Genomic DNA, 27,126 nt, shown 5'->3' on the forward strand with positions numbered 1-27,126 from the left:
AGGGTGTGGATCACAAATGCAATTTGTGATTCAAGGGAACACTCCACCAGAATTTCGATACCGCCGTTCGCTTCACGACAGATGGTCATCAGAAGTTGGACAACCTCGGTAACTGGATGATGGTTGAGCAAGCTAACCACACCCCAGTGATCAGTCACACATGGCCGAACGTCCAAATACCCGAGCCCGAGGGGTAGCAGATTCAAAAGTCCCAACTGCAGTTTCCTGATTAGCGCACTGCTTACGATTCCCCCCGGGGGTGATGAAACAGCTGTACAGTGCTTCTCGGTTTTTGGCACAGTCTGGCATCGTTTGTAGGGCGAAATCTCCACAGAATATGGTTCAGTAGTGGCCTGAGTAATAAACCGGGGGCGAGATAGCCCAAGTGGTTAAGAGCGCGAATTTACTGACCGCAAGGTCCGTGGTTCGAACTCGACCTCTGCCTGTCGACTTCCCCTGTCTAGGATCGGGCAATCTGGCGGTATCCCAGCCCTCGTGCTTCATTCGGGTGGCATGGCAGCTACGCACCGGAAGGGTGTTACAGCTGAATGATATTTATGCGTAATAAACCCCTGTCTCCAAAGTGCGCGTATGGGAATTTGGGCTGGAAGGGTGAGTGTGGTTTGCCCCGGTTTCCTGTCAACACCCTAACGACTGCAGTTAATGAGTTCTGGGCTGCTGACACTGTCCGACTCGGTGTGACGGAATCCAACATCTATGGCTTTTTTACACCCTCTGCTGGCATTTCTGCTAACGTGATCATAAGTAGGAAAACTTTGCTTGTGGAATATTTACGGAATACAAAGTCAAGCTATCCATTTTGGCTGTCCTCAAAATGTCTTTGGTTCACCACGCAAACCAGAGATTCAGCTGGGATCCAGGTGAAAACCACATTCATATGCAAATAAGTGTAGCTGTTGAAATCTATTCAGTTGGAACATAGAGTTGACTGAAGGGAAACCCTGGGACTGTGCTTGCCTAATAAGCCCGTAGTGGAAAGGCGAAACTGAACGTGGACTTCAGCAACCTTATGAGTAGTGCGTCCACAAAAATCATGCTTGCGAAACACTTACGGAATTCAAATTTTGACTATCCTTGCTGGTATTCTCAAGGTCACGGTGTAGTGGTCTTTCAAAGGTTCTTGATGACAAATGCTGATCGATTTTTGATGACGAGATAAGTGAAGGTGTGAAGCAACCATGGTAATCAACCAGAGGATGGAATTGCACTTAAAAGCGGTATGCGAGACTGACCGCGCACTTCCGTAACCTCCTAATCCAAGTTCAGACAACTGACATACAGCCTTGGAAACTAGAACCTCAGATATACCTTTAATTGAACTGGCGAAAATATGGAAGGCTTCGGACAGCGTGGATCCTGGACCCGGTTCCTTGGGGACCCTGGTTCCTGGGTGTTTTATTGTAGCTGGTATCTTTCTATGGGTATTAGCCAAGATTGGGAAAAAATAAGATCCATTTTATATGATCCCTCTAGTCATATGTAATCTCCTGAATGGTAAAAAAAAGTTCGCTTCAACTTTTTGTAACGCTCAAACAGTATCCAGTCAGAGACAAACTGACTTTTGGAGGTTGCGTTCGAAGGCGGGTTATGATCATCCTTCAAAACTGTGGCTGACCGGGCTTTCCATCCTGGACTGGCTTCATTCGATAGGCTGATCAGTCAATTCACTTTTCACTCCTCTGCTCTTCGAATGAAATTCGGCACCGCAATTACATAGTAAAAACCGCGGAGACTTCACTCTTAGCCTTATGCTCGTTCATCGTTTTCCCAACCGATAAATGGTTGGGGGATGGGCTGGTTTTAGACTGTTTAGGTTAGAAACAGAGAGAGACTTCCAGAGTTTCGGATTTCTCCTTCTACGGACGAGGGGCACGGAATACGTCATCCATGTTGCTCCGCACCAATCACCTCTTTCGTTTTGGAAACAGCCTTCAAATCGTCACATAAAATGCCATTTTCTAAGACGAGCACAGCGGACAGCATGGTATTCATCCTGTATGGACAAGCAACCCGCATTGCTGTCACCTACATACATATATATGTGTGTGTGTGTGTGTGTGTGTGTGTGTGAATCTGCTCTCATTAGCTAAAACTATGCAAAGTGTGTTAATCACTGTGCCGCTGAGTGACTGACTGTCGGATACACACACCATGCATCCAAAGAAAACCTGAAGCATAAAGTACTCGCTAAGAGAATCTACTTCACATGTGAATGTATTGGGTTCGGATTAATTAAATAAATGGCTTCACAGCAATTTCTGGATCTTTATGCAAAAATCAATGCAGCCAATCAGGTCGGTCTGGAGGATTGGGCCGATCGACTCAACTTGGCCACAGTCATGCTATTCGCCCTATCGGCTTTCATTGTCGGTGTGAAACAGTACATCCTGAACGACATTAGTTGCTACATCCCCGTTAGTCCGAGCGGAGATAAATTCAAAGAATTTCTGAACGACTATTGTTGGGTTCGGGGGACCATACCGCTTGCTCGTGGTGAAGTTTTTCCTGATAGTGAGGCGATTTGGGATGAGTATGACAAATATCGAAGAATCAGTAAGTCCTTCCCCGTTTGTTCTTGATTCTTAATGAATACGTGTTAGAATGCCTCGTTAGTATAGTCTGTGGTTAGAACTTGACCTGTGGCTCTCGTCTTTCCCTGTCTAGGCTTGGGCAACCTGGCAGTATCCCAGCCCTCGTTCTTCATTCTCATGGCATGGCGGTTAGGCACTGAAAGGATGTTAGAGCTGAGCGAGCTGGGGCAACATTCCCTTTCTGGTAACCATTAAGAATGCACTATGAGACATAAGATTTGCTGGGAAGTTGAACGTAACCTTTGGTCTAGAGGGTATAAGTTACCGCTCAAATGCAACTCACGTTTCAGGCTAAAGATGAAAGTGTACATTTGATGAAAGGCGTGGAACGAATCCTTTACATTTGTTTTGAGAATAGTTCACTCTGTTTCATCGGCATCACCGTCGCCATTATCATAGTCATCATCCGTGTTATCTTCAGCATGACCAGCCTTGTCATCTTCATCTTCGTGATAATCAATACCCTTCAGCCTCGAAAAAACCAACGTACACTGTGATGATGACGTTGGCGTTTTCTGTGGCTCACTAGGGAGCCGTATGGAGGGGTCATGGAACTATGTATCTCCGCCGATTCCGGTGCGATCAACATACAGATGTGTTGTGAAGCTGAGAAATGCTCATCAGTTCACTCCATCAACAACCGGGAAATTCAGATGGTTACTCGAAGAACGGGTGAAACATGCCCAGAGGGTTTGCATTTTTCTGATTTTCCTGTCGTTGGTGTCAGAATTCTGGTTCGATTGTCGCTCTAGAAAATATTGTTACTTTAGAATACTCATAAAACACACTTTGTAAGGCATAACACACTACTCAAAAGGTGGCTTAAAACTCTTGGACAGACTAGTTTCGCCCTTCCACTTCGGGCCAACCATTGTTGGCGCAGTCCCCCAATTTCCGTCCACCTTAAGTTGTACTTGAATCTAAGTTGAACGAAATTCGACAAATACATTCGCTAGCACACCAATTTGTTTTTCATGAGGGAATCATCTGAATTCCAGATGAATCTCTCGCAACACTTTGTTTCTCGGATGTAACGTACTACTCATAAGGTTGCTGAAAACTCTTGAACAGCCGACGACAGTTTTAGCCGTTCCTCTTCGAACGAATCACTTAGGTACCATCCCTGGGTTTCCGTCAATTCTTAGATTTTCTGCCTGAATTAACAAAATTCTGTCATTTGCACGCTAATTTGTTTTTGACCGGAGATTCAAACGAATCTGAACGAGAGATCCAATAGTGTTTCAGTTGAGACTCTTGTGGAAGCCAAATTTGTATGCAAATGAGTGAGTGCATTTGTCGAACATGCCCATAAGTTTTCAGAAAGGTCAGAGAAACCGTGTGCGACATCGCACCGTTTTTTGTGACACACTGACGTCGCAGTCCGGTCTCTGGTTTTCCACTTTATTTTGCTTTCATTGTGTGTACACCAAAAAAAGTCGTTCAGCTATAGCACTTTTTCGGTGCCTAACTGCCATGTCACCCGACGTTTGCACGAGGGCTCGGATACTGCCCGGTTGCCCAAGCGTAGCCAGGGGAAGTCGAGTGGCAGAGATCAGGTTCAAATCACGGACCTCTCGGTTAGTAAATTCGTGCTCCAACCACTTGGGCCGTCTCACCCCTTTACACCAAACATCTTGGGATAATCGTTTCAGAGGTTTTGTAAACAACTGGTGGATTTATTGCTAGACTGGGTTTTGCTTTTGAAACAAAAAATTCGTCAGGCCAAGTGAGTAAGTAAGCATGTTGATGAGGTCTTAAGGTAACCAGGGAACTAATCTGTGAGATTTCTTTTGACTTGATCAGTGCTAGGTGTCGGTCTGTAGTCCCTGTTTGTTGGTTAGTGAAGTTGACCAACATTTACCAGAGATTGGTTTGGGGGGGGGGGAGTTGTCTTCGTGTTGAAGACGGATTTCGCGGCCTTGCTTTTCCAGCCTAGGACAATCAGGTTCAATCACGGACCTCTCGGTTAGTAAATTCGTGCTCCAACCACTTGGGCCGTCTCACCCCTTTACACCAAACATCTTGGGATAATCGTTTCAGAGGTTTTGTAAACAACTGGTGGATTTATTGCTAGACTGGGTTTTGCTTTTGAAACAAAAAATTCGTCAGGCCAAGTGAGTAAGTAAGCATGTTGATGAGGTCTTAAGGTAACCAGGGAACTAATCTGTGAGATTTCTTTTGACTTGATCAGTGCTAGGTGTCGGTCTGTAGTCCCTGTTTGTTGGTTAGTGAAGTTGACCAACATTTACCAGAGATTGGTTTGGGGGGGGGGGAGTTGTCTTCGTGTTGAAGACGGATTTCGCGGCCTTGCTTTTCCAGCCTAGGACAGTTTAATGGAAAATTCCTCCTGGGGGGTCATTCACAGATCTTGCTCACCTGTGTTCATCGAGGGGTGCCAAGTTTGATGTTGGGGATTATTAACTGAATCTTACTCTGGTTGGATTTCGTACTTTTAGACCCAAATCACTTTGCTGATAAGTACTTTTGCAATAATGGACTGCTCTGTCCAAGATCTTCAACTTTCTTATTTTTTTGTTATTCAAACCCTTCTTAACGCTTCTTATTATCGCCTCGTGCTTACCTGCTCCGGGAGTAATTTTCTCGCGTCTTACACTAACCCTGTATCCAGTTACCGGTGTAGCTTCACGTGACGTGAATTTTTCACCCAGAGTATGCACACCAAAGGTTACGTGTTCACTTGTTTTAAAACCTACTGGCGGCATCCAATCAATCGATATTTCGCCATGGATACCAGCGACGGATAGAAGGGGATTCCTTTAGCACACTACTCATAAAGTTGCTGAAAATTCTTCGACGGCCCACGACCAGTTTTGTCCTTCCATTTTGGGCTCATCAAGTAGGCACATTCCCCGAGTTTCCATCAAACTTACGTTCTACTTGAACCCAAATTGATAGAAATTAGCGAAACACACGCATTTGCAAACATACTTGGTTTTGCGAGAGACTCACGTGGAACCCAGCTGAATCTCTCGTTTACGACGTTTCTAAGCAGCTGATTTCTTCAACTCTTGATCCACTATTTTCCTTGGCATTATTAAGGATTGTTCTGGGTATCGATTTCTTTGGACAGTATGCATACAAATGGCTTCCAGCTTTGGGGGCTATACGCGAGTTACGATAAAGTACTAATCAACTACAGATGAATAGTAACCAGATAGGACCAGAAGTATATATTTTTGCCAGTTCAACCTTTCGGTGCCTAACTGCCATACCACCAGAGGGAAGAACGAGGACTGGGATACTGCCAGGTTGTCCGAGCCTAGACAGGGGAAAACGAGAGACAGAGGTCGGTTTCGAACGACAGACCTTCCGGTTAGTAAATTCGCTCTCTAACCACTTGAGCCATCTCGCTCCCTCCTTCAACCTTATGTTCTGCTTGAACCCACATCGGATGAAATTGGACAAGTACACTCTTGGACGCGAAATTGAGGAAAGTAGTGCATCTGCGATAGATTTAGGTTGATATCCTAGGATCAGCAACCCAACTGGGTACGGAATGACGAAAGGAACAGTGGGAAAACTATATTCTAGAGACCCCCTATGACCCATGTGAGACGTTTCCGTTTTGCTTGAAGCAACTAGCAGGATTGGCTTTCGGAAATGCTGTCCCAATTCTCTTCCAAGTTGTCAATCCAAATGTGTTTCAACCATCAAGAAGAGTGGTCATCAGTCATCCTGGAAGCATCTCCTTGAGTGAGTTGCTGACGAAAACCTATGAAATTTAGGGATTTCGGCAACTTATGGTCGTGTAGCATTGTCCAGTTAGATCCAACGGGCCGTCACACAAACGGTTACGATCACTTTATATCTGGCCGCTGTGATCTGCATGCTATAATGATCTTGTGTCGAGGGGTCCCTCGTTCACACAAACAGCCTTGTCAGTTCGGTGATAACTTCCGCACACGGATGCACAATTCGTGTACCGATTCGAACCAACATGATAGTTTGTTTACTTTAAGGCTGTTCAACAGGCTACACCGGTTGGATGTTAACAATGTGGCCACTTTCTCCGAGCTAGTATAAATTGTCCGTGGTCGAATGAACTGTGCAATGGACAGCAGAGCAGCAGAGCAAGCGCATTGAGTATCTCGGAAGGGTTACTTTCACGCCATGGTTGCAAAAGAATTTATCGATTTCTACAACTCCATTGCCTACACCAATCGGGTAGCAATCGAAGATTTTGCGGACCAGCTCAACCTGTTCACATGCATCTTGTTTCTCATAACGGCCATACTAATTTCGGCAAGACAATATCTATTGAACGCAATCTCTTGTTATATTCCGGTGAAGCCTGCCGGGGAGAATTTCAACAACTACTTGACCGACTATTGCTGGGTACACGGCACAATCCCTTTGCGTGCAGACGAACGGACGCCATCGACAGAACAGGACTGGGATTTGTACGATGCCACACGGCGAATAAGTAAGTCATCCACGGGCACTGGGTGATGGTTGTTACAGCGGTCCTGATAGACAGCACGCTGGTTAGACTGATTGAGATTGCTCTTCCGGGGGGGGGGGGTCACGTTTGGCGGGAAAACATCTTTAAGGTTTTTGTTGACCGTTCAGCTGTAGTGCTCGTCTGGTGCTCCGCCTAAAAGGAGCATGAGTACTCAGTTACTGCAATCGAGGTGCCGGAGTCGGGTTCGAAACACGGACCTTCTTGTCAATAGGTTCGTGCCTTAAACACTAAGCTACCTGGAACTCCGATTTTATTGATTGTTGAGTCTTGTGCCAGATAATCCAATTCTAGATACGATCAGTAAAAAAGATAGCTTTCTTGGTATAATTAGTTTCACCTATCAACCTCTCAACAACGGACGGGTAGTCCCGCCTAACGAACATCAATCCCTCTCTTTAAGGTAGCAAAAATGGCTCTTCATTTGGTACTTATTCACTACCGTAATAACTCAGAGTTGTTCGAGATGTCTCCTGGAATTGTCACGAGTCTTTGTCTGGTTGTTTGGATTTTGGGGATTGAAACTTCACATTTCTGGTGGGTAATCGTGCCCATAGTAATTTCGTCTTCGTTGTGGAGCGAGATGACTTAGTGGTTAGAGCGCGAATTTACTGATTGGGAGGTCCGAACCAGAACTTGGCTCCGCTCGATACAGGTTCATCTCCGCAAGATTGTGATAGTTGTGGAGCTGACTTAGTGGTTAGAGCGCGAATTTACTGATTGGGAGGTCCGAACCAGAACTTGGCTCCGCTCGATACAGGTTCATCTCCGCAAGATTGTGATATTAGGGAGTTGGGCTTGAGACGTGTAGAATTGAGCGTGGACTAGATAACACAATCCTTCCGAGTTTAGCGTCTCGATTCGCTCAGCCAGTTGGCTTCCCCAAGCTGTTGGATATCACTGTTTAAAGTACTGTTGTTGCGTTCTTTTCAAAAAACTCAGGAAGACCGGATAGTCTGCTGTGACAGCAAGACAGTCGTGTTCTCCTTCAGCTGTATCGAACAAATTACGCAACATTGTGAATTTAGTTCGTGTAAAACTTTCCATCCTATGGTGAGCGGCACGATTCAGGATTACTTTCACACCGTCATGCGACAACGTTGTCTGGGACTTCAGAGACCCAATCACTAAAGTCATGTGAATCTATTTCACATCGAATTCGAAAAGTACAGCTACTCATTTCATACTTGGTTTCTGAGGATTACACTGACTGTCGTGATCAAGTTTATAAAAAAAAATTGATCTGAGGAGATTTCGCAACTTTCAACCAAGATTTCGTCTTGTCGTTGACGCCAGTCTATATTGAAGACTCGAGGAGCACTGTACAGCTGTTTCATCCCTATTGAAATTCATCAGTCTTGAGCTGAGCTGAGCTCCATGGGGAGTTTTCAACCCACAGCAATCTGGCCAGTGGTTGAACACGTGACCGTTTGACCACTAATGGCTGCCCAGCAGTTTGATTGGCTCTCACTTTGACAGGACACATCGTTCAATCACAGAAGGCACACCAAGTGATCACATATTGATTGGACCTTCGAGTGATGACTCCTCAGAATGAAAGTTTCACTCACCTCGCGAAATTCCCTCTAAGCCACTAACAGATTAATTTCTGTGTACTTGACTAAACTGTTTTCCCCCCTAGGTTCGCCGTAATGTAGTAAGAGCATCCTAAGATTTTATTTCACTTTTTTTCTCAGTCTTGCGGTCATACTGTAGTTGTATTTGGTTTCATCCGCTTCAACGGAACCGACCAATGTCAGTTGGTTTGTTCGTTGAGTCCGGAAATTTGGTTGCAAACGTTTCATCGCCAGGCGAATTTAGAACATCAGTGCGTTTTGGGTGAAAATGCGTTGACTCACGTCAGCTCAACAGGTGACGAAACCAGGGCAATCGAACTGCCGAGTTCAGTGAACAAATCAACGGCCATTTTTGCAATCTATGCTTCCAATGTTCTTTTTAGTTGCGGAACTCAGTTTTGCTCTAATTGTTCGTTTATGTCCCGTATAACCATAAGATTGTCGCACTAGCGGCACTTTGGAGACACCAGGTTTGTTGCAAGTCCGATAACATAAGCCGGTCAAAGAATGTAACATGGAGTGTACATGAACGAGTTGGTAACCTACGGGACCCGCAGGTTAACTTTGCAGCAAACAAAAGCACTACAGTCCTGTTCAGCCATCGACCCGGAGCATCCTCTTCTGGGTATTTTGTCCTCAGTCCTGGTGGACTGACTAGAGCCTTCATGTAAAAGTGCTTCCTCCGGATGGTCCCCTTCTTTCTCTTCACCCAATATCCGTAAAGTGAACTAACATAGGTGGTCACATCGGTATCTTTTCTAGGCACGATTGCCTGGTACACCGGATGTTCAACTACCTCAAACCTTTCGTTCTTGTGAGCACCTAACAAGCGGACTTAGATTGAATCCTGTAAGTTATGACGTCTTGGTGAGACCGAGACTTGTGACTTGTATTCTACTGTTGCTATATGTAGATCCCATTTGAGCATAAAAACAAAGTGGTGCATACAGCAGCTTCCAAAAACTACAGAGACATCTCAAGAAATGATTCTCATGGTTCGATTCTTGTTCTCCTCTAACTTTCATCATGATAACTACGAATGGCGATCGACTCTCTACTAATGTGTTGACCTAGTTAGAATAAATTGCTGGTCCAATCTGCAAAATCAGGCCATAACGCAAGCTTTGTCTATCGATGAAATCACATCACATTCACGTTGTACTCTTTCTGTCTCTGCGCGCGTGCGCTCGTGCCCCCCTCTGCACTACAATCGTTATCTGGAATTATTGATGTATGCAGATTTTCTTGCTAGTCCATACGCATGCACCGGAAAGAGGGTTCGTCAAACTAGTTATGAGCCCATATCGATTTTCTTTGACACCCCCACTCCACAAATCCGCTCGTTATCTGGCATGCCTCAATGATGGACACGTATTTGGACCGATGCTTCAGTGCACAACTCGTCTTTACTCTGGCCTTTTAGGATGACTAAATAAGTGGTTATCTTATACCACTGGTCTTTCAGCGTTTCAAAGGCGCTTTCAGACAGAATGGATCGATTTATATCTGTGAAGCCCACGTGTTGGAATGGAAAATACGCACAAGTGAGGTCTATTGGGTGATGACTATAATTCGAGACCACTTTTTGTTAGTCAAACTGCGAAATAGACTAACTTGAAAACAAATTTGGTTTCTCGGGGAACTCACCTGCCGAACCCTGCTGAATCAAGCTACTGAGTGTGCTGCACCAGGCCGCTTCATGTTTCAGTCGCTACGATATTCGAGATAGCACGATACACGTATGGTCGTAGTGCACTACTCATAAGGTTGCTGAAAACTCTTCAACAATCCACAACAGGTTTCGCCCTTCTTGGGGCTCAACAAGTGGGCGCAGTTCCCGAGTTTCCGTCAATCTTATGTTCTACTTGAACCCAACTTCAAGTTGTGCTTCGCTCGGCAGCTGCATGGTGTGTTAGGCGCTTCGGAAGTCAGGATATTCTAAACAAAACACGCGAAGCGGTTGTTCACGGAAGTTGTCAGTGTGACAGAACCTAAGCTAGTCTTCTACTTTTTTTTACTGACAACCGCACTTCGCCTCTTGTCATCTTAGCTGATCTAAGAGAGCTGTCTCGACATTACCCAGTTCTTCTCCTGTTCTGGAAGCGAGACAGCTCAGTGGTTAGGGCGTGAATTCACTGACCAGAAGGCCCGTGATTTGAACCCAACCTCTACCTCTCGACTCCCCCCGTCTAGGCTTGGGCAACATGGCAGTATCCGAGCCATCGCGTTTCCTTCTGGTGGAACGGTCTGTTAGGCACCGAAAGGGTACGGCATCTGAACGACGCCTGTTCTATTATTCACGTTGCAATGCTTAGCGATTTCAAAAACCTCAGCCACCGGTTGCTGTAGTCTGAACCCTAGTCTTATTCTCACAATCTCCACATATTTTACAAGTCGAGTCTGCGCCCGGAGTCCCGGTGTATGCCCTATCATTGCCGAATCTATAACTATCGGTTGATATTCATCTTTGTTTTTCTGAGTGGTCTCTTTATGTCCCCCAGCTTATGCTCACTGAGTCTAATGTGCAACTTCTTGGCTCTTTGACCTATATATACGTTCATGCGGTCCCCGGTCCTATCAACCAATATTAGGCATAAATATGTTTCCTTTTGAAATGCGACTTTAGCGGTATCCGTATTCAACCTCCTATTTACGACCCCCAACGTATCTGTTTTGTATGAGATGGCTGGTATTCTGACCCACTCCTTGTTGAGTCTTGTTACTGGGACCATTATCCGGTTTAAGTAGACCCACTGGATATCTGATGTCTCTCATTTACTTCAAACTGTGCAGCTTTTTAATCGACCTCTTCTGTACACAGTACTCTTACCCTACTAAGCATGAATGAACGTGTAATAGTATACTAAACAACCCTTGGAGGTGCTGACGATTCTTATCAGTGTCTGTCGTTTCCTGATTTACCACCTCTTTGAAACGATGACTACTCATTCGGTTCCTTGTTGATTGGGCAACAAGTTCTTCCTGTGTGGAACGGAGTTGTCAACTTGAGTTTGAGCGTCAGATCTGGCGAGGAAGTGCTTCGATGTTCGCCGAGTTCGAAACTTACAGGAAGCTACTTTCTTTGAAGCACCGAACAAGGTCAACAGAATTTCATGCGCTGTACTCAGCGTCGCCGAGAGATGAATTCGCGGAAGGGGAGCTGATAGAGCCTAGTTCGTAATTGGGATGAACAGCAAAGAGAGCGTAGAGTGAGGCGAATCACGAGGGAGGGAACTCTCATGGCTTGGGAGTCTGCTTCTGATGAAGCCGACAAGAACGTCATCAGTGCATCAGGACAGTTAAGAATTACCCATCTGCGTCTCAGTAAAGGTTCCAGTTTCTCTACAGAGTACACACCATATTTCAGAGGTTAAGCTCTTGCCTCACACAAATCGAACTTTTCACGAGCTCTGTGGTCCCGATGAAACAGCATCTAACGAGTCCATAAGGGCACTTTTCTTGGGTGTACTTTGGTCAAACTTGTTTTCCGGAGCCACTAGCCTGATTGAGACATTGATGAGTCGTAATTCCGTGTATGAGAAAACACGGAGCCATATGGTGTACCTTGAAATTTTGCAAGTACGCTGTTGTGAGCAACCATGACGGAGGGTGTTGTTGTGTCTGGACGAAAATTTAACACGTTCTATCTTAGAAAAATCGTTCACCTGTGACTAACTGCCATACTATTAGAAGGAGGCACGAGGGCTGAAATACTGGCAGGTCTTCGAAAGCTAGACGGGGGAAGTCGAGAGGCAGAAGTCGGGTTCGAACCACGGACCTTCCGGCCAGTAAATTCGCACTCTAACCACTGAGCCATCTCGCCCTCTCGTTCTATCTACATCACTTGTCTACACGAACTGTGTGTCGCCTCTGCGAGCATCAAATTGGTGCCGAAACTGGTATTATTGTAACATTAAAAACCGGAAGAATAATCTCACTCATATCTTTCACACTCAGGCCATTTATCGATCAGAAGAAATAACATGTCCTTGCGTGCTGTGACTTGAAGGTCTTCTCCATAGTACACCATACACACGTGATCTGATTCTAGCAGCTTGATAATAAACGGGAAACTCTTCACATCGCACCCTAAAAATTGAACTTTTTAGTGCATGTTGCTACAACTGTACTGTACATGCCCCGTGGAGCGGGTGAGATCGAAAGATCACTCGCCAATCTCACAGTTAGCGTATATTTTTCACTAACAACTTACCGGTGGACCGTTTACAGGTACTGTCATGGTAAGCATTTTAGTTGTCCACACCGGATTTGACAGTGGACTGCTGGGTACGCAGGTGATGAAGCCGGATTCGGGTGCCGATCCGCTGACCGTGTGGATGTTAACACCGTATTGTGCAAAGGAAATTTGGAAATGTACCGAAATAAGGCTTTCATTTGGTAGTTGATCAGGTGTTCGTTTATCTGTTCAGCGACAAACTGCAAGCGAATGAAAGGCAGACAGACCACGACGAAATACAAGTTGGCGCCGACCAATCGGAGTTAGAATAAAGATCTCCGAACGGAAGCCACACATTGGCTAACAGAGTACAGGCCACAACACAACCTAATCCGGCCTGGATCAATGGGACTCCGGGAAAGAAGCGTTCCGGTTGACCAATCACAGCAGTAGTTATCAGCTAGTCTTTGAAAACGACATAAACTCAAGCAAAAATTACCCACTCGACCGCACACTGGTAATGTCTCCTCGATTGGTGACGAGACGTTGTCAAGCTTGCTGAGTAGCTCAACGGCCACCTGAGCAAACACCGCGGTAAAAGTGCGTTGACCATTAGCCCTCTCCCCACATGAAGCTCATTTTATCTTTCTTTGGTTTCCATAAGCAAACGGTTGCTGTTTTCGGCTTTCCTGTCTCCAACATTTCATTGTATAATGTGTAATAATAGTTGTGTATTCGGTCGGACAACCTGTCTTCCCACGAATTACCACACCCCAACTGAGACAACTTGCGCCACCCACTTCTATCTTCAACATTTTGTTGTATGATGTGTATTGTTAGTTGTGTGTTCGGTCGAACAAACTGCCCCCCACGAGTTACCACACCCTGACGGAGACAACTTGCGCCTCCTCTCCCTTGAGTGTTCTTCGTTCATGAATGGGGGCAACGTGTAGTGCGTCTCACGTTGTTGACGGTTCATTCATCTCAGTTTAATTATGTTAGAAACGCGTAAAAGGACGCAGCTATCTTTTAGGTGTTGTCATCTTTTTAAAGAGGACTTGTTCAGCTGAGAATGACTAATTGATCTGCTGCCATATGTTGTCTCTGAGTAGGCTGATCTGTTTTCGTCACATTCCGAGAATCTGTGTTATAACTCCACTTACAGGACTGTAATTTTTAGGTCTAGGTACTCTAAACACAACAAGTTCCTCTGGGGTTAAGGCGTAAACTTACCGGCCAGAAGGCTGTGAGTTCTTCGAACCCGACTTCACCATTTTTACTACTCATGTCTGGGCTTGGGCAACCTCGCAGTATCTCAGCCCTCCTGCTTCCTCCGGTTAACATGACAGCTATGCACCGAAAGGGTGCTACAGCCAAACACTTCCTTATATTTGATTGGTTGTGCACACAGATGCTTTCAGATCGTTGTGAATGGAAGGTGGGCAGGGTTTTGTGAGGTACCAGCCACAATACAGTGCGTTTACTTCTCCACAGGTTTGCTTACTGCTCACCCTCTTTTCTTACCATCTTTCCGCCCCCTTTTTCAGCGTACTACCAATGGGTTCCTTTCGTACTTGGATTACAATGTATCCTGTTCTACATTCCGCACATTGCTTGGCAAGCCGTATGTGCCCAACGATCCGGAGGTGATCTGTTTGCTTTGGTGAAGTCCGCAGCCGAGGCGGCCACCTCAGAGAGAGGAGCTCGTGAGAAGCAGGTGAAGCGTGTCGCCGAGTTCCTGGAAGATATGATCGATGGCCAACGAGACTGTCACAGGGTAAGCGAGTACTACTAATAACAAATAGTACAACTGCATCTATTTTAATTACACTGCACAACCAATAATAATAGTAGTAGGATTAGGTGCTCTAATTGGTGATATTCTTTGGTCGAATATACTGCATCTGAGCCGCTTCGTTTTGACCGTTATTCAGAATGTCCAAAAACTGATTGGCAAGTTAGATGAATGTTGACGAGCTACCGAGCCAATGGGGATTCGCGGACTGGTCCTATGTGACCAATAGGAACAAAACCGAGCTTTCGTTGTCCAAAATTTTCACTGACTAGTCAAACGTATTTCAGTTTTTTGGATATCCTTCTAACATTAGGCGGCCAATGGGTTGCACATTTACCTGGACCAGAGCTTCAGACGAAATTCATCTGTCCAACCAGGTTAACTTAAGGATTACTTGGTACACCATCGGCAATATACGGGTATCAACTCATACAAAGTTACTACGCCTGTGTATATCATGCAAGGTCTCTTGGACAATATGGATTGATTGAATTGAGGCTGTACCGTGAGTTTCGGAGCAACATCTCTGGTGATTTCAGCAGGCAGGAAAACGCAGTCAATTAGTAACGAGTAGGCCGCTAACTAGAAATCAGCTGGCTACATTTACCCTTGACATCAAGCATTATGTTATGTCCTTGTGTTCACCCAAACCTGGATGTGGTTGACGGCACAGAGGTTCTCTCTCTGATTAGTGTTCACCAACTTCATCGTCTATGATTTGATGAGATATCAGGTGCACTAAATATGTAACGTGACAGTCGTTGCTCGTCAGAGAGCTCTTATCGAGCTGGAGAAGCCAGTATTCGTAAATTTTGAAGATGAACGGAAGGGGCGTGTCCCATCAGGCAAACAGCCGTTCGGAGTGGACTTTGCGACTACAAAATGCATAGTCCTGTCTCAGGATGTCCATGCACTCACACTTCAGAAAGAAGCCTTTAACTCTCCCCAACAGTACCTGATAAAGTCAGTGGAAGAGCCGCCAATTAGTGCCACTTTTGGCCTAGCGTTGAGTCTCAAGGATCGCGTGTACTGCCAGTTGGGTTTTATGAGGTTGCGAAACATGAACTTTGCTGGGTAGGTGATTCTTTGTGCACCGATGCCTCCAACCACCTCCTCGTGTTCGGTGACCAGTCTTTAAGGAGGTTTTCTGGAAGCAACTGCAACAAACACTGCATTTGCGAAGAACATCCAACTTGATATGCTGCGGTGTGAGATCGTGTCGTCTATGAATGTTGTCCCCTTCATTACCCCTAGGATGAAACACGGCGCAAGGCCAGCACGTGATTGGACAGAAGCATGAGTAAGGTTTCACCGGAAGTTTTGTTATTGCTGGTGTCGTTCGCAGTCGTGGATGAAGGCTTCATCTGTGACTGGCTGAAGGTGCTGGCTAGTTGATTTTATTAGCGTTTTTACTATCGTCTTCTGAACAGATTACTCACCGGAGTGTTGGGAAATACAATCGTCCCTAAAAATGGACAAACAAATACATTTCGTGCTTGCCTGGCAGCAAAAAATTTGCCTTCAGCGCCAAACTTGGTGCCTATGATGCTGATAATGATGGCGTCCACGTCGGTGGTGATACTGGACAAGGTCTAGTGTTCTATTTCATAGACAAGAATCCAACCCGGGCAGCTCGACTGCTCCTGTCTACTAGGCTCGGGCAACCCGGTAGTATCTCGGTCCTCAGGTTTCCTTCAGGTGGAATGGCAGCTAGTCACCGAATAGGTGTTAAACGGTTTTTTAAGGAGTGATATTCATTGTTTTCTTTTTCATGCTTCAAACGTTGAATTTCCTAACAGCCATGCTTTACTGCCATGCCATCCGAAGGAAGCACAAAGGCTAGGATACTGCCAGGTTGTCCAAGCCTAGACAGGGGACGTCGAGAGGCGGAGGTCGGGTTCGAACCACGGACCTTTTGGTCAGTAAATTCGCGCTCTAACCACTTGGGCCATCTCCCCCCTCCCACTATGCGTTAGTAACACACGTACAACAGTTTAACCACAAACTCTTGGTTCTAATGGACGCAATGTTCCTTCTATCCTAGCCTTCAGCGCGTCGAAGACTGGAGCACCGTGCTTACGAGATGTGTGGAATTTGCGTGGTCAGCAAACGTCTGGGCACCTGTTTGGTCTTCTCCTACTTGGCGGTCAAAGTGCTCACCATTGTAAATGCAATATTACAAGTCTACCTAATCCAACGCTTCCTCGGTTTCTATGCGGACGGCAGCTCCGGTCACAAATCTATGGAGTTGGGAAAAACCTACGATAGTGATGGAGCAGGTAAGCGAAACGTACCTCCCCCTGGTATATTTTTTCGGTAGCTTGAAATGTGAGTCCCGGTCATTCCTTTTGATAGGGTTCAAGTCCTCAAGTCCAATTTCTTTATACTTCCATGGAAGCCCTTTAGGAGTCAACGCTCTTCAGGAGAGAAGGATGGACCGGGAACCAACCAAAGCCGTTTATAGTGGATGGCTTCGACAACTGAAGAGTCGTTCTAAAGTCTTAGTGGATAATTACACCTCTGTTGCTCAGCTTCAGTGCCCGTATCTGACGTAAACTTGCCTGGTCGTACCTGGTCGTAACGCTGTTCATTGTACTACCTGATTTTGAACCCGGTCAGACCAGGATCGTTTTTGGCGGTTCGCACTATTCGTTGCACATTTCTAGACATACTCAGGTCTTTGGCTGGTGGAATCGACTGGAATCAACGAATTCAGAAGGAGTTAATCAGGATGAAAGAGAGGGCACTCCTCTCTTGCATCCAGCAATCCAAGCTAAGATGACGGCCGTGTGTTACGCACGCCGAGTTACCTGATAACGCTGAGAAGAGCACTGTTTTCCTTCCCTAATTCGAAGGGACGGAATCCTAGAGGTGAGCACAGTTTAACATGTCAGAAAGAACGAAGGATGTTATAAAAATCTTGGGTGATGTTGGTGCTGTTTTTCTTCCGGGACAGAGTACACGTGACCTTCCTGGTGTTTGGCTGGAGACACTGAAAGACACGGGAGCTAACCGATGTCAGAGGCGTTCATTCTGTCGGTTTCCATCCAGATTGTCTGCCTAAGTGTTGGGGATGTAGGAACCTCGGATGTTTGTGGTGGGCTATCTCTGGGTCCCCCCACCCTGCCCCATTTCTTTCTTTACATTTCAAGGTCTGCTCGGCTGTACGGCAGTTGTTTTAAATGAGGAGCGATCATCTGCCTCTTCAACAGTGTGTTGTTTTGATGAACTCCGCTTATTTATACAAATTGTACTAGCCAAGCAACCGGGGCCGAGCACTAACAGAGAGGTAGAGAATCACTTTGCACTTTTTAGAGATAGAAAATTTATGAATCCCATAGCTTAGCTTGCAAATCACGACTGATGTCGCTGGCCAGTCCGATAAGACCTATACTCAAATCTAGTGAGCTAAAATCTCAGCCATAGAAATTCTAAAAACCTCGCAGCAACCTGCAACTAATCGGAAATTTCCCGGGGGTTCCAAGGATCTGTGGTGCTACCTGATTGGGAAGTCCTGACGGTGGGTCTGTAAGTTGACACTTCCAGGAGATGCATGTGGGGGTGTGTGGGAGAGGTTTATTGTTCAGTTTCACATCACTCTCGTTTTGAACAGTTGTCCTCTTGTCCTGGCGCAATTATTCATGCGAATCCACACCAAAGGGGGGGGAAGCAGTAGACTCGAGTTTCGCTCTTGTTAGAGCTTATCAGCAGTGCATATCCAATGGCTGTGTCGGGCGTACTAATCACATCGCTCAAGTCAGAACACGTTCGCCCGTTCAGACGTGAAAATTTATGTGCCTCCAGCGTGTGTTGGTGAAACAATGGTAGGTAACATGCTAGTCTCGCATGCCAGATATCCAGAATTCGAATCCCGACCGGCATGGCCAAGTATGTGCGCTGTGATGAGACCCAGATTCGAGTCCACTGCTTTCCCCGTTTGATGAGAACTCACAAGAATAATTGTCAGGACAGAAGAAGGATTGTGCGATGTGAAGGCCAATTCGACAAACCCTGAAATCCCCTGCAGCTAAGAAAAATCTTGTTGGATCCCGTCATATCTCACTGCTGTCCCCGCTCCAGTTCGTTCGTGCCAGAAAAAAGACTCGCCACCAAAGGACATCACAGCTTTATTGAAAATGAGCGAGTGCAAAAGTTACAACGGCCCCGCGCCATTTAAAGTGCACTTTTTGGCATTGGCTCAGGCTGTCTGTTCGGCGTTTAGTGGACACGCGTCAACATCGACCGTGCTTCTATGACATGTCTGAACACTGATCATAGTCGGTCGTGCTTCTGTGGTGGGCCTGAACACTCATCGCCTTTTGCTAAATCGATTGGGCCTGGATGCTTGCCGGCTTCCCTATTGAGATTTTGGTGGAGTTTTAGGGGCTCAGTAGGTTCCGGGCATCCTGGGGTTAGTTTCAGGAATCTGACCTTCCGGAATCCTCTTGGCGTCCTATCTAAAGGGAAATCACAGTACCTTGTACAAACTGTGCTGGCCTCGAACCCAACCTAACTGGAACAGACACCAACTAAAGCTGTCATTATGCGTAGGCTGTGCAGAGAATGCTCGGTCTTCCTATTTCCCTGAATGGTGTGTCAAGCTAGTAGTTAGACGCAATCATCCTACGGCCAACCAGTCTCGTTTGGTTCACCTCGATAGCCTCTTCGAAGGGCGGGCCATTTTTAGTCACACTTGGGAGAGAACGAATCCCCCGGAGTTTAGCCATCTCACCAGGCCTCTCTCAGACTCATCTGCTCGATGAGCAGCGCCTGTGTGGGTCACATTCCTTGAACCATGGAATTCAAAAGTCACTCAGGCTGTACTTGAAGAAACGAAGGAAGTTTATGGCCTAAAAAAACAACATTATCAACGTATTACCAACACTATTGGTTGTTTACCTGTTCGAAAACACCGTAGGGTTACCTCTATCCAGTTCTCGCCTGAAGATCCCCGAAACAAGTACTGTTCTTCGAGAAATACACTCATTTGCAAATCAATTTGGTTTTCACGAGAGACTCAACTGAATCTCTCGTTTATGATATTCTACAAATGAATGTGCTGCACGCATGTTTGGGTTCGCACGATATTCGGGATATCGCAGCACATTTCCATAAAGGGGACTACTCACAAGGTTGTTGATTCAGTTGAGTCTCTCGTGAAAACCAAATTGATTTGCAACTGAGTGTATATCTCGAAAACGGTCCAATTTGGGTACAAGCAGAACATAAGGTTGATGGAAACTCGGGGACTGCGCCTACCTGATGAGCCCCAAGGAAGGTGAAACCGGTCGTGGGCTGTCGAAGAGGTTTTCAGCATCTTGTGAGTAGTTTCTTTTACGAAAACGTGCTGTTCTTGTTTATATCACGGTCGCTCGTATGAAAACGGTAGCCGAATGGCTTTTGTATCCCCTTTTCAACAAGAATTTACGAACGTGGATCATACTAAAGTAATGAGCAGTGCACATATGTCTCAGGCCTTCTTATTTGATGAAGCCCGCATATCTCCACCGTAGTATCTTCACACTGGATTAAAATCCCACCTGTCTGAAGAACCAACAGCTTCTGGTGAGATTTGTCGAGCCCAACACAGTGAAACATCACTCCTCTATAAGTACTTCACGATCAGGTGGATGTCCTTTAACTGGGTTAGCTCTAACTAGGCGCGCGCTGCGTGATTAGCACGTGACGTGAACACTGACGCATCTGTGACAAGCCGAATCCCCGGTGCTAGGATTGATTTTATTTTGTGTGATATGTGATTACCTGCTTAGAAATCCACCTGGAACGTTCTTCAATCAAGTTCCCGGCTTCAGTCAGCATCCACCCTAGTAGACTGAAGATGTTTCCTTACAAAATGGCGTGATATCTGACAGTCTAGTAGAAATGTTATACCGGTGAGGAATATTTACGTGTTGTTTGTATCTTGGTTGCGCGAAATGAAAATATTGTACGAAACAGCTGTGTTCCGACATTTTTTTTTTTTTTGGGGGGGGGGAGGGTGAGGAGGACGTTTCGACGTGTGCTGAGGTCCATCTGTAACATCTGTGTCGATCAGACGATGGAACGTTCCGAAATATATTGGAGTCTTTAAAGTTGATATTACAAGAAATGTGGTTGAACGCTTCTTCCTGTTTATCGGTGCTCTAGCCCAGGAGGGAAAAAGTTACTGGAAAGGAGAAGATTGTTGTAAATCTGTGGAAGGCGAAGAGGAAGTTGGTGACGTGTCGTGTGGTCCAGTGTCAGATGGCTTAACTTCTGTGTGAGATGCCCATCTATTACCCGCTACCTCCAAGTACACATCGGGTCTAAGAAGTCACACGCAATTACATGTCAGGCTACCAACAGATGGTGTGTGTCATCTCACTTACGTGCAAACGTTTAGGTAGATCTGTCGGGGTGCCGAGATCTTTCAGTGGTTAGAGCGCCAACTTATACTGATTCGAACCAAACCCCAGCTTTTCGACTAATCCTGTAGTATAGGCTTGGGCAGGCTGGCAATATCTTTGCCATCATGCTTCTTTCGGGTAGCATAGTAACTGGTATTCGGGTTTCAGGTGTGGGTAACTTCTCGAACGGTGAGGCGTAGACCAACAGTTCGTGAAATGTACTCACCTTCACACCGATTTGGTTTTCACTGGGAACTCAACTGAATCCCAGCTGAATCTCTTGTCTGCCATATTCTCCAATTTAATGTGCTGAACAAAGACCGCCTCGTATTCCAAGTATTCAAGTTGTTGCAGTATATGTTCCCGCAAGAAACTACTCACAAGGTTGCTGAAAACTATTCAGCAACCCGCGATCGGTTTCAACCTTATCGGGATTTATCAAAGGTGAAATCGGTCGTGGGCTGTCGAAGAGTTTTTGACGACCTTATGAGTATATAAGGTCTAGACAACAACATATCGTGATATCCCGTATATCGCATCAATTGAGAAATGAGGCGGCCTGGTGCAGCACATTCATTTGCCTAAAAACATCACAAACGAGAGATTCAGCTGGGTTCCAGGTGAGTCTCTCGAAAAACCAAATTAGTTTGCAAATGAGTGCATTTCGCTAACTTCGTGCAATTTGGTTTCAAGTAGAACATAAGGTTGACGGAAACTCGGGGACTGCGCCTATCTGATGAGCCACAAGAATGGTTGTCGGAGAATTTTCAGCAACCTTACGAGTAGTGCATCACGAATATACACGTACGATATCTCGAATATCGTAGCGACTGAAACACAAGGTGGCCTGGTGCAGCACATTCAGTTGAAACGGGTCATCACAAACGAGAGATTCAGCTGGACTCATTTCAGTCTCCTATCAAAACCTAACTATGTGAGTAGTTTCCCCAAGAAACAAACAGCTTCCTAAAATAGTAGCTCTGGCTTCAGTATATTATATACTGTTCGGTTGTTCTGTTGCCGGTAACCGTGACTACTTCCAAGTTTAGTGAACTGGTAATAGGGTTTTCTGTCTATCAGAAAATGCACATTGGTTATGTGTCGTGATAATAGGGCCTTATCGCAGTTGAAAGGAAAATCACGGTGGGAAAATTCCGCAAAAAGTAATCTGTTTAATGTTGTTCCTCTTAAATTAGTTAACAAACGCGTGAGATTAGCCTTCCTGGAACCTTGTAGAGAGACCATCAGTCTGGTTAATCTCTTGTACCGTCTGAAGCCGCCTTTTCCCCACAAAGGCGACCAGATCTAACTATTCAGTGCTGGTGATCAAGATGAACTTGTTCAATGATCGTTACAGTTAGACCGCCCCCCCCCACCCCGACGGGTCCTCTGAACATTCAGTTCTTTCCACTTTTTAACAAACAAGATCGTAATTCTCGTACTGAGATTATTTTGTCGCAACCTGTTGTCAACCGCTTAGTTCCTGATAAAACCCAGGTCAACTCCTCGAAAGTACTGACTCCTAACTGCAACATTCTTCTATCGTCTCGTACCTAGAAATGTGAAGGTTTCTGTTCTTGACGTAGCATTTCGTTTCGCGCACACTAACCGTCGCTGGTTTTCCTCTTGATCTTTCCCCATTAGTTGTCGTAGTGCCAAACGAAAACGAGAACTTGAATGGATTCGGTTTCGGACTGACTGTGGCCAATCACATACGACAAGGACGCGACTGGCCTGAGACAATACTGTTCCCACGAGTTGCCTACTGTCGTGTTCCAGGAATTCGTCTGGTCGGTGTGGAGAACACGTACACGGCTCAATGCGCACTGCCGATCAATATGCTGAACGAGAAAATCTATATTTTCTTCTGGTTCTGGATCATGTTCCTCATTGGTGCTTGTGTCCTTAGCCTTTGCATCTGGTTGGTCAGAATGGTGATCGCGCCACGAAGGAAAGACTTTATCAAACGTTTCTTGCGAATCAAAGGTGTACTTTCCAGACAAGGCACGCAAATAGGTCGTGCGGATTTGGATGACTTCATTGACGTGTATCTTCGTCGGGACGGTGTCTTCTTGGTTCGCATGTTGGCTTTGAACGCAGGAGAAGTAATCACCGCGGAGATTGTTACTGTCCTATATAACAACTATGTCAAACACATCGAGGAACACGAGGCTACTTCGAGTGTTGAGGATGAAAAGGCCGCACTGGCATCGAAAGAAAACCCACCTAGCTATGTCTAATTCAAATTAAGTGTATCACTCCAAAACACTACTCGATTGCTCAATAACACTACTTCAATGATTTTACACACCTGGAATTGGCTATTTTTACACGCTTTGTAGTACTCAAACCAGCGCGAACTTCATTGCCATTTTGATACGTTTTAGTGTTTTGGGTCAGTAATAAATCTAATCAATACGGGAGGTGTCTTATTTCTGTTGGAACAAGGTGGTAGAACCGCTGGGAATTTGACGAGACTTGGGAAGTGCCGCAGAACTGTTTCATCCTTCTGAGGAATCATCAACACTGTGCACTATTAGTGCACTGTTGATGATGGCCACGATACAATTCAGAATGTATATGCACTAATAAATATTTTTAGTATAGTTGACAATGGTGGAATGCCACACGTATAAAAATAGATACAATGCGAAATGGGAGCAAGTCAAAACAGCAACTTATCGTCTGTTCCTTGGCGAAACTCCGGACGGCGGGAACGTGTTTTCTCCGCAGTATGGCTGCTACACGTGTTCCATAATTGTCCGTGGACTTGTGGAGACTGATTGACTTCCTGCTCCCTGCGTGCGTGCGCGAGTCTGTGTGTGCTAACTATGTTCGGTTTTCCCCATATGTAGGTCCGTTTGCGTGTACGTGGGTGTCAGCACTGAGCTGTTGCCACGCTCACTGGACGCTACAGACAATCGATGTCCGATGATTCACCTTAATGTGACGTGTTTGTGAGCATGAAAAAGGACAGGTCTCGTGATCCAGTGAGCGACTATGAGCTTTACAGTCAAGTATGTGGGTGACTGGGTAGCTACAGCACCATTTGAAACTTCAGCGGTGAGTTCCGAAGCCTCCCGGCCAGTGGCCGACTACTACTTGGTTGTTCGACCACTAACGGCTAGTCCGCAGTGCGATTAGCTTCCACCCAGACGGGATGCGGCTCAGAGGATACGTGATTTCCACTCAAAAAGTCGCCGCTCTCAGAAGCAGTCTATACTTGGTCATGTGATGTGGATGAGTGACGCAACATCTTATCTAATTGACAAGTAACCAGGCTTTCTGGGCGAAACATTTAGGTAGTCAAACTACCAGCCGGGAGGTTGTGGGTTTGAGACTCACTACGGGAGCTACGTGAAATACACTGTGCTGATGATCTTAGCTTCTCTATCAGGATGGGATCTCCATTGATCTAACAGAACTGTCATGAATTACCAGGCGATCACAGGGGGGATACGCATCAACGCCACACGATGCAGTGTTGACGAGCCGGTGTACATCCATTCACAAATAAGTTCATTCCTCAGCAGTCAATAAGCCAATAGTTAAAGTCTTCCAGCGCCATTACCGAGCCAATCGTTGTCTGAATCAACTGAGGACGAGGCTGTTTTCCTCCTCTCGACTAATTTATATACGCTTGAATCCTTGTTCAAGATTACCAGGGTTCCAGTCATCTACACATGAGATCTTTTGGTGTCATTTGGATTGACTTTTAACTTATAATAACGAGCTTCTGATGGCTAGCTTTCACGCCACGCGAAAGAAGCACGAAGGCTGAGATAGCGTCTAGTTGCTTAGGCCTAGAAGACAGGAGCTGTCGAGATGCCAGGGTTGGGTTCGAACCACAGACCTTCCGGTCATTGCATTCGCACTCCAAAACACTGCCCAACTAGGACATGCATAAATCCAAACAGCTTTGTTTGCTACAGTTATCGGCGTCATGAATTTTTACAACCACATGGTTTTGAAGGGAACGGGTGTCTTGGTTGTTTGCCTGCTGATCACATCCTGTATTTCTTGGTGTAAGCATTATTCAAGAACAGCTGATTGGTGAAGGTCGGACAGCTCATGTCACATGCGGAGTCAGCCGGAAGAAGTCACGTGGGGTCGAAAAATCGAATGGAAGCGAGTTAAATTGATCGATTCTTAGTCATAAGCCTAGAGGCGTGAAATTAAAAAAAAATCATGTGTATTCCGGAATATACCCGGGGGAACTGCAATATAACTACTGTGCGCAGAATGAATAACACTCAGTTCGAACTCGAAGTTTATTAAAGCCTGGTATAGATGAGAGATGAGAAAAGACTGACCTACTGCGATGTTTGTCATTAATCGTTTTTGTGTACATAAGGGGATGAGATTAAATGTGCTCATATCGACAGGTTTTGCAATCGGAAACAATAGAAGAGGGGATCCAAGAGGTGGCTTGGGTCCATCGGTTGTGTAGATATTGCGCTCCTTGGAGAGTCAGGATAGGGTCAGTATCGCCGTTTGAGGATACGTTCACCGATTCGTGTTCCAAGAAACCTCGTCTTTCGGCCTGGGACAAGGGTACTTCGGCTACAAGAGCAAATTTTTCTACCCTTATTTCGGTGTTCGTATTTTCATGATTTTGTGCGAGATCTAGCCTTACAAATGTAGTCCAAAGTTCATCTCAATAGGTTGGACGACTTACCTGTTGCTTTTAACAGCGTGTCATACAATGCCTAACTGAGGCCACGAAAGCCACCAACCCAACTCAGTGAAGAGTGATCAGCATTCCAACATTTGATTGGAGCTGATTCTGCACGGCCCGGTCTTCACATGATCACAGATGAGCCATATCGATCGACTGATACGGCCGTTCGTTTGCCTGTCAGCTTGGCCCACAATGTGAGTCATCGGTAATGTGTTTTTTGAGATTAAGTGCAACGAATGCGTTTTGGCTGCGGACATATGCACCTGCACAATTATCTTATGAGATTTCCAGAGTTCGGTCAAACTGTTTGGAAACCATGACCTGCCTCGACGCCTGTGACGATCTTGCTGTATGCCCTTGAGTGACCGATATCCTCACTGAACTATCGGTCCGCTATCCGAAGAGGACGCTTCCGAATTTGTCCGCTGATGAAAAAGATGTGCTATTGGATTGCACACTTGAAATTGTTAATTAGTCACTGTATTTTGCGTACCTATTAATAATGGTGGATCGTCAAAGGCAGCGAAATCAGGTTTGACACATACGCTTCACTGCCTTACAAGGTTTTTGTAACAGAGAAAATACAGGATGGAGAAGCAATCTGGTGCTAGCTTACACCTTCAAATGCTCAACCAGACAAACTGGAAAGAGCTCAGTAATACGCACGTGAATAACGTCTGTCGGAAGCCATTCTCTTCAACCTCTTCACCCAAGCGCAAGGGAGTCACAGGGACCACAGCAGCAATACCCGAATTCCCCTTAATTCCCCACACCTCTCTGCCAAGTCATAGGCTGTCAACCTCGCAGTTTACGCCATTCTGAAGGAGACAGAAAATAACACTTGACTCCATGGAGCCTCCGCAGTTGATGATGCTGGATGTTCTCTGTTAATAAAGTGAGTGCTGCGCAAATACATACCTGTATTCTGATTATCCAATTACGAATTCACAGGCTCCGTCTGATACCAGCAGTGTCTCTGAGACATCGGTGATCAAACACCCGAAAATTGCCTTAGATTATCGATCTGCAACGACCATGTCTAGTAACTACCGTCATCATCATCATCACCATCATCATCATCATTATCATCACCATCATCATCATCATCATCATCATCATCATCATCATCATCATCATCATCATCATCGTCATCATCGTCACCATCATGGCAGAAAGACATTATTGTTCAACACCGATGTTTCACCGCCCTACATTGATTATTTATTTGAAAGCCTTAAGTGAAATAAAGAGTAGAGGTGGACGGAGTGGGGGCTTAGTGCTAAGTTGCTACAGTCACTCCTAATCGCGCACGCCTCCAGACGCTCATCCAGGCATTCTGGATGGAAACTGATATGAAGAACGCCACTGACGTCGAGTTGCAGCCAAATTTTGCAGCGCCTCCAACCCGGTGCATTGAG

At 45.7% G+C, this 27,126-nt stretch overlaps 3 protein-coding genes across 3 annotated transcripts in view; 2 read left to right on the forward strand and 1 right to left on the reverse strand.

Annotated features, from left to right (window-relative positions):
* T265_03269 (hypothetical protein) overlaps nt 1-23,451 on the forward strand; it is a gene marked incomplete at both ends in the record, with an annotated part of 68,597 nt that extends 45,146 nt beyond the window's left edge. The window contains 7 exons of the mRNA XM_009167702.1: nt 2,308-2,574; nt 6,757-7,056; nt 14,394-14,623; nt 16,686-16,920; nt 17,048-17,128; nt 17,420-17,512; nt 22,672-23,451. Of these exons, the coding sequence (XP_009165966.1) occupies nt 2,308-2,574; nt 6,757-7,056; nt 14,394-14,623; nt 16,686-16,920; nt 17,048-17,128; nt 17,420-17,512; nt 22,672-23,267 (1,802 nt within the window). The remainder of the gene's footprint in view (nt 1-2,307; nt 2,575-6,756; nt 7,057-14,393; nt 14,624-16,685; nt 16,921-17,047; nt 17,129-17,419; nt 17,513-22,671) is intronic.
* Nucleotides 2,972-26,888, reverse strand: T265_03271 (hypothetical protein; the record flags this gene model as incomplete). The annotated part of the gene is made up of 3 exons (XM_009167704.1): nt 2,972-3,076; nt 12,883-13,091; nt 26,759-26,888. 3 exons carry the CDS (start codon nt 26,886-26,888, stop codon nt 2,972-2,974), a joined length of 444 nt encoding a protein of 147 aa, XP_009165968.1.
* Nucleotides 23,991-27,126, forward strand: part of T265_03270 (hypothetical protein) — a gene marked incomplete at both ends in the record, with an annotated part of 40,670 nt that continues 37,534 nt past the window's right edge. Inside the window, one exon of the mRNA XM_009167703.1 lies at nt 23,991-24,044. Coding sequence (XP_009165967.1) covers nt 23,991-24,044 — 54 coding nt within the window. The remainder of the gene's footprint in view (nt 24,045-27,126) is intronic.

The sequence above is a fragment of the Opisthorchis viverrini genome, assembly GCF_000715545.1.
Source record: "Opisthorchis viverrini unplaced genomic scaffold opera_v5_45, whole genome shotgun sequence".
Taxonomy (NCBI): Eukaryota; Metazoa; Platyhelminthes; class Trematoda; order Opisthorchiida; family Opisthorchiidae; genus Opisthorchis; species Opisthorchis viverrini.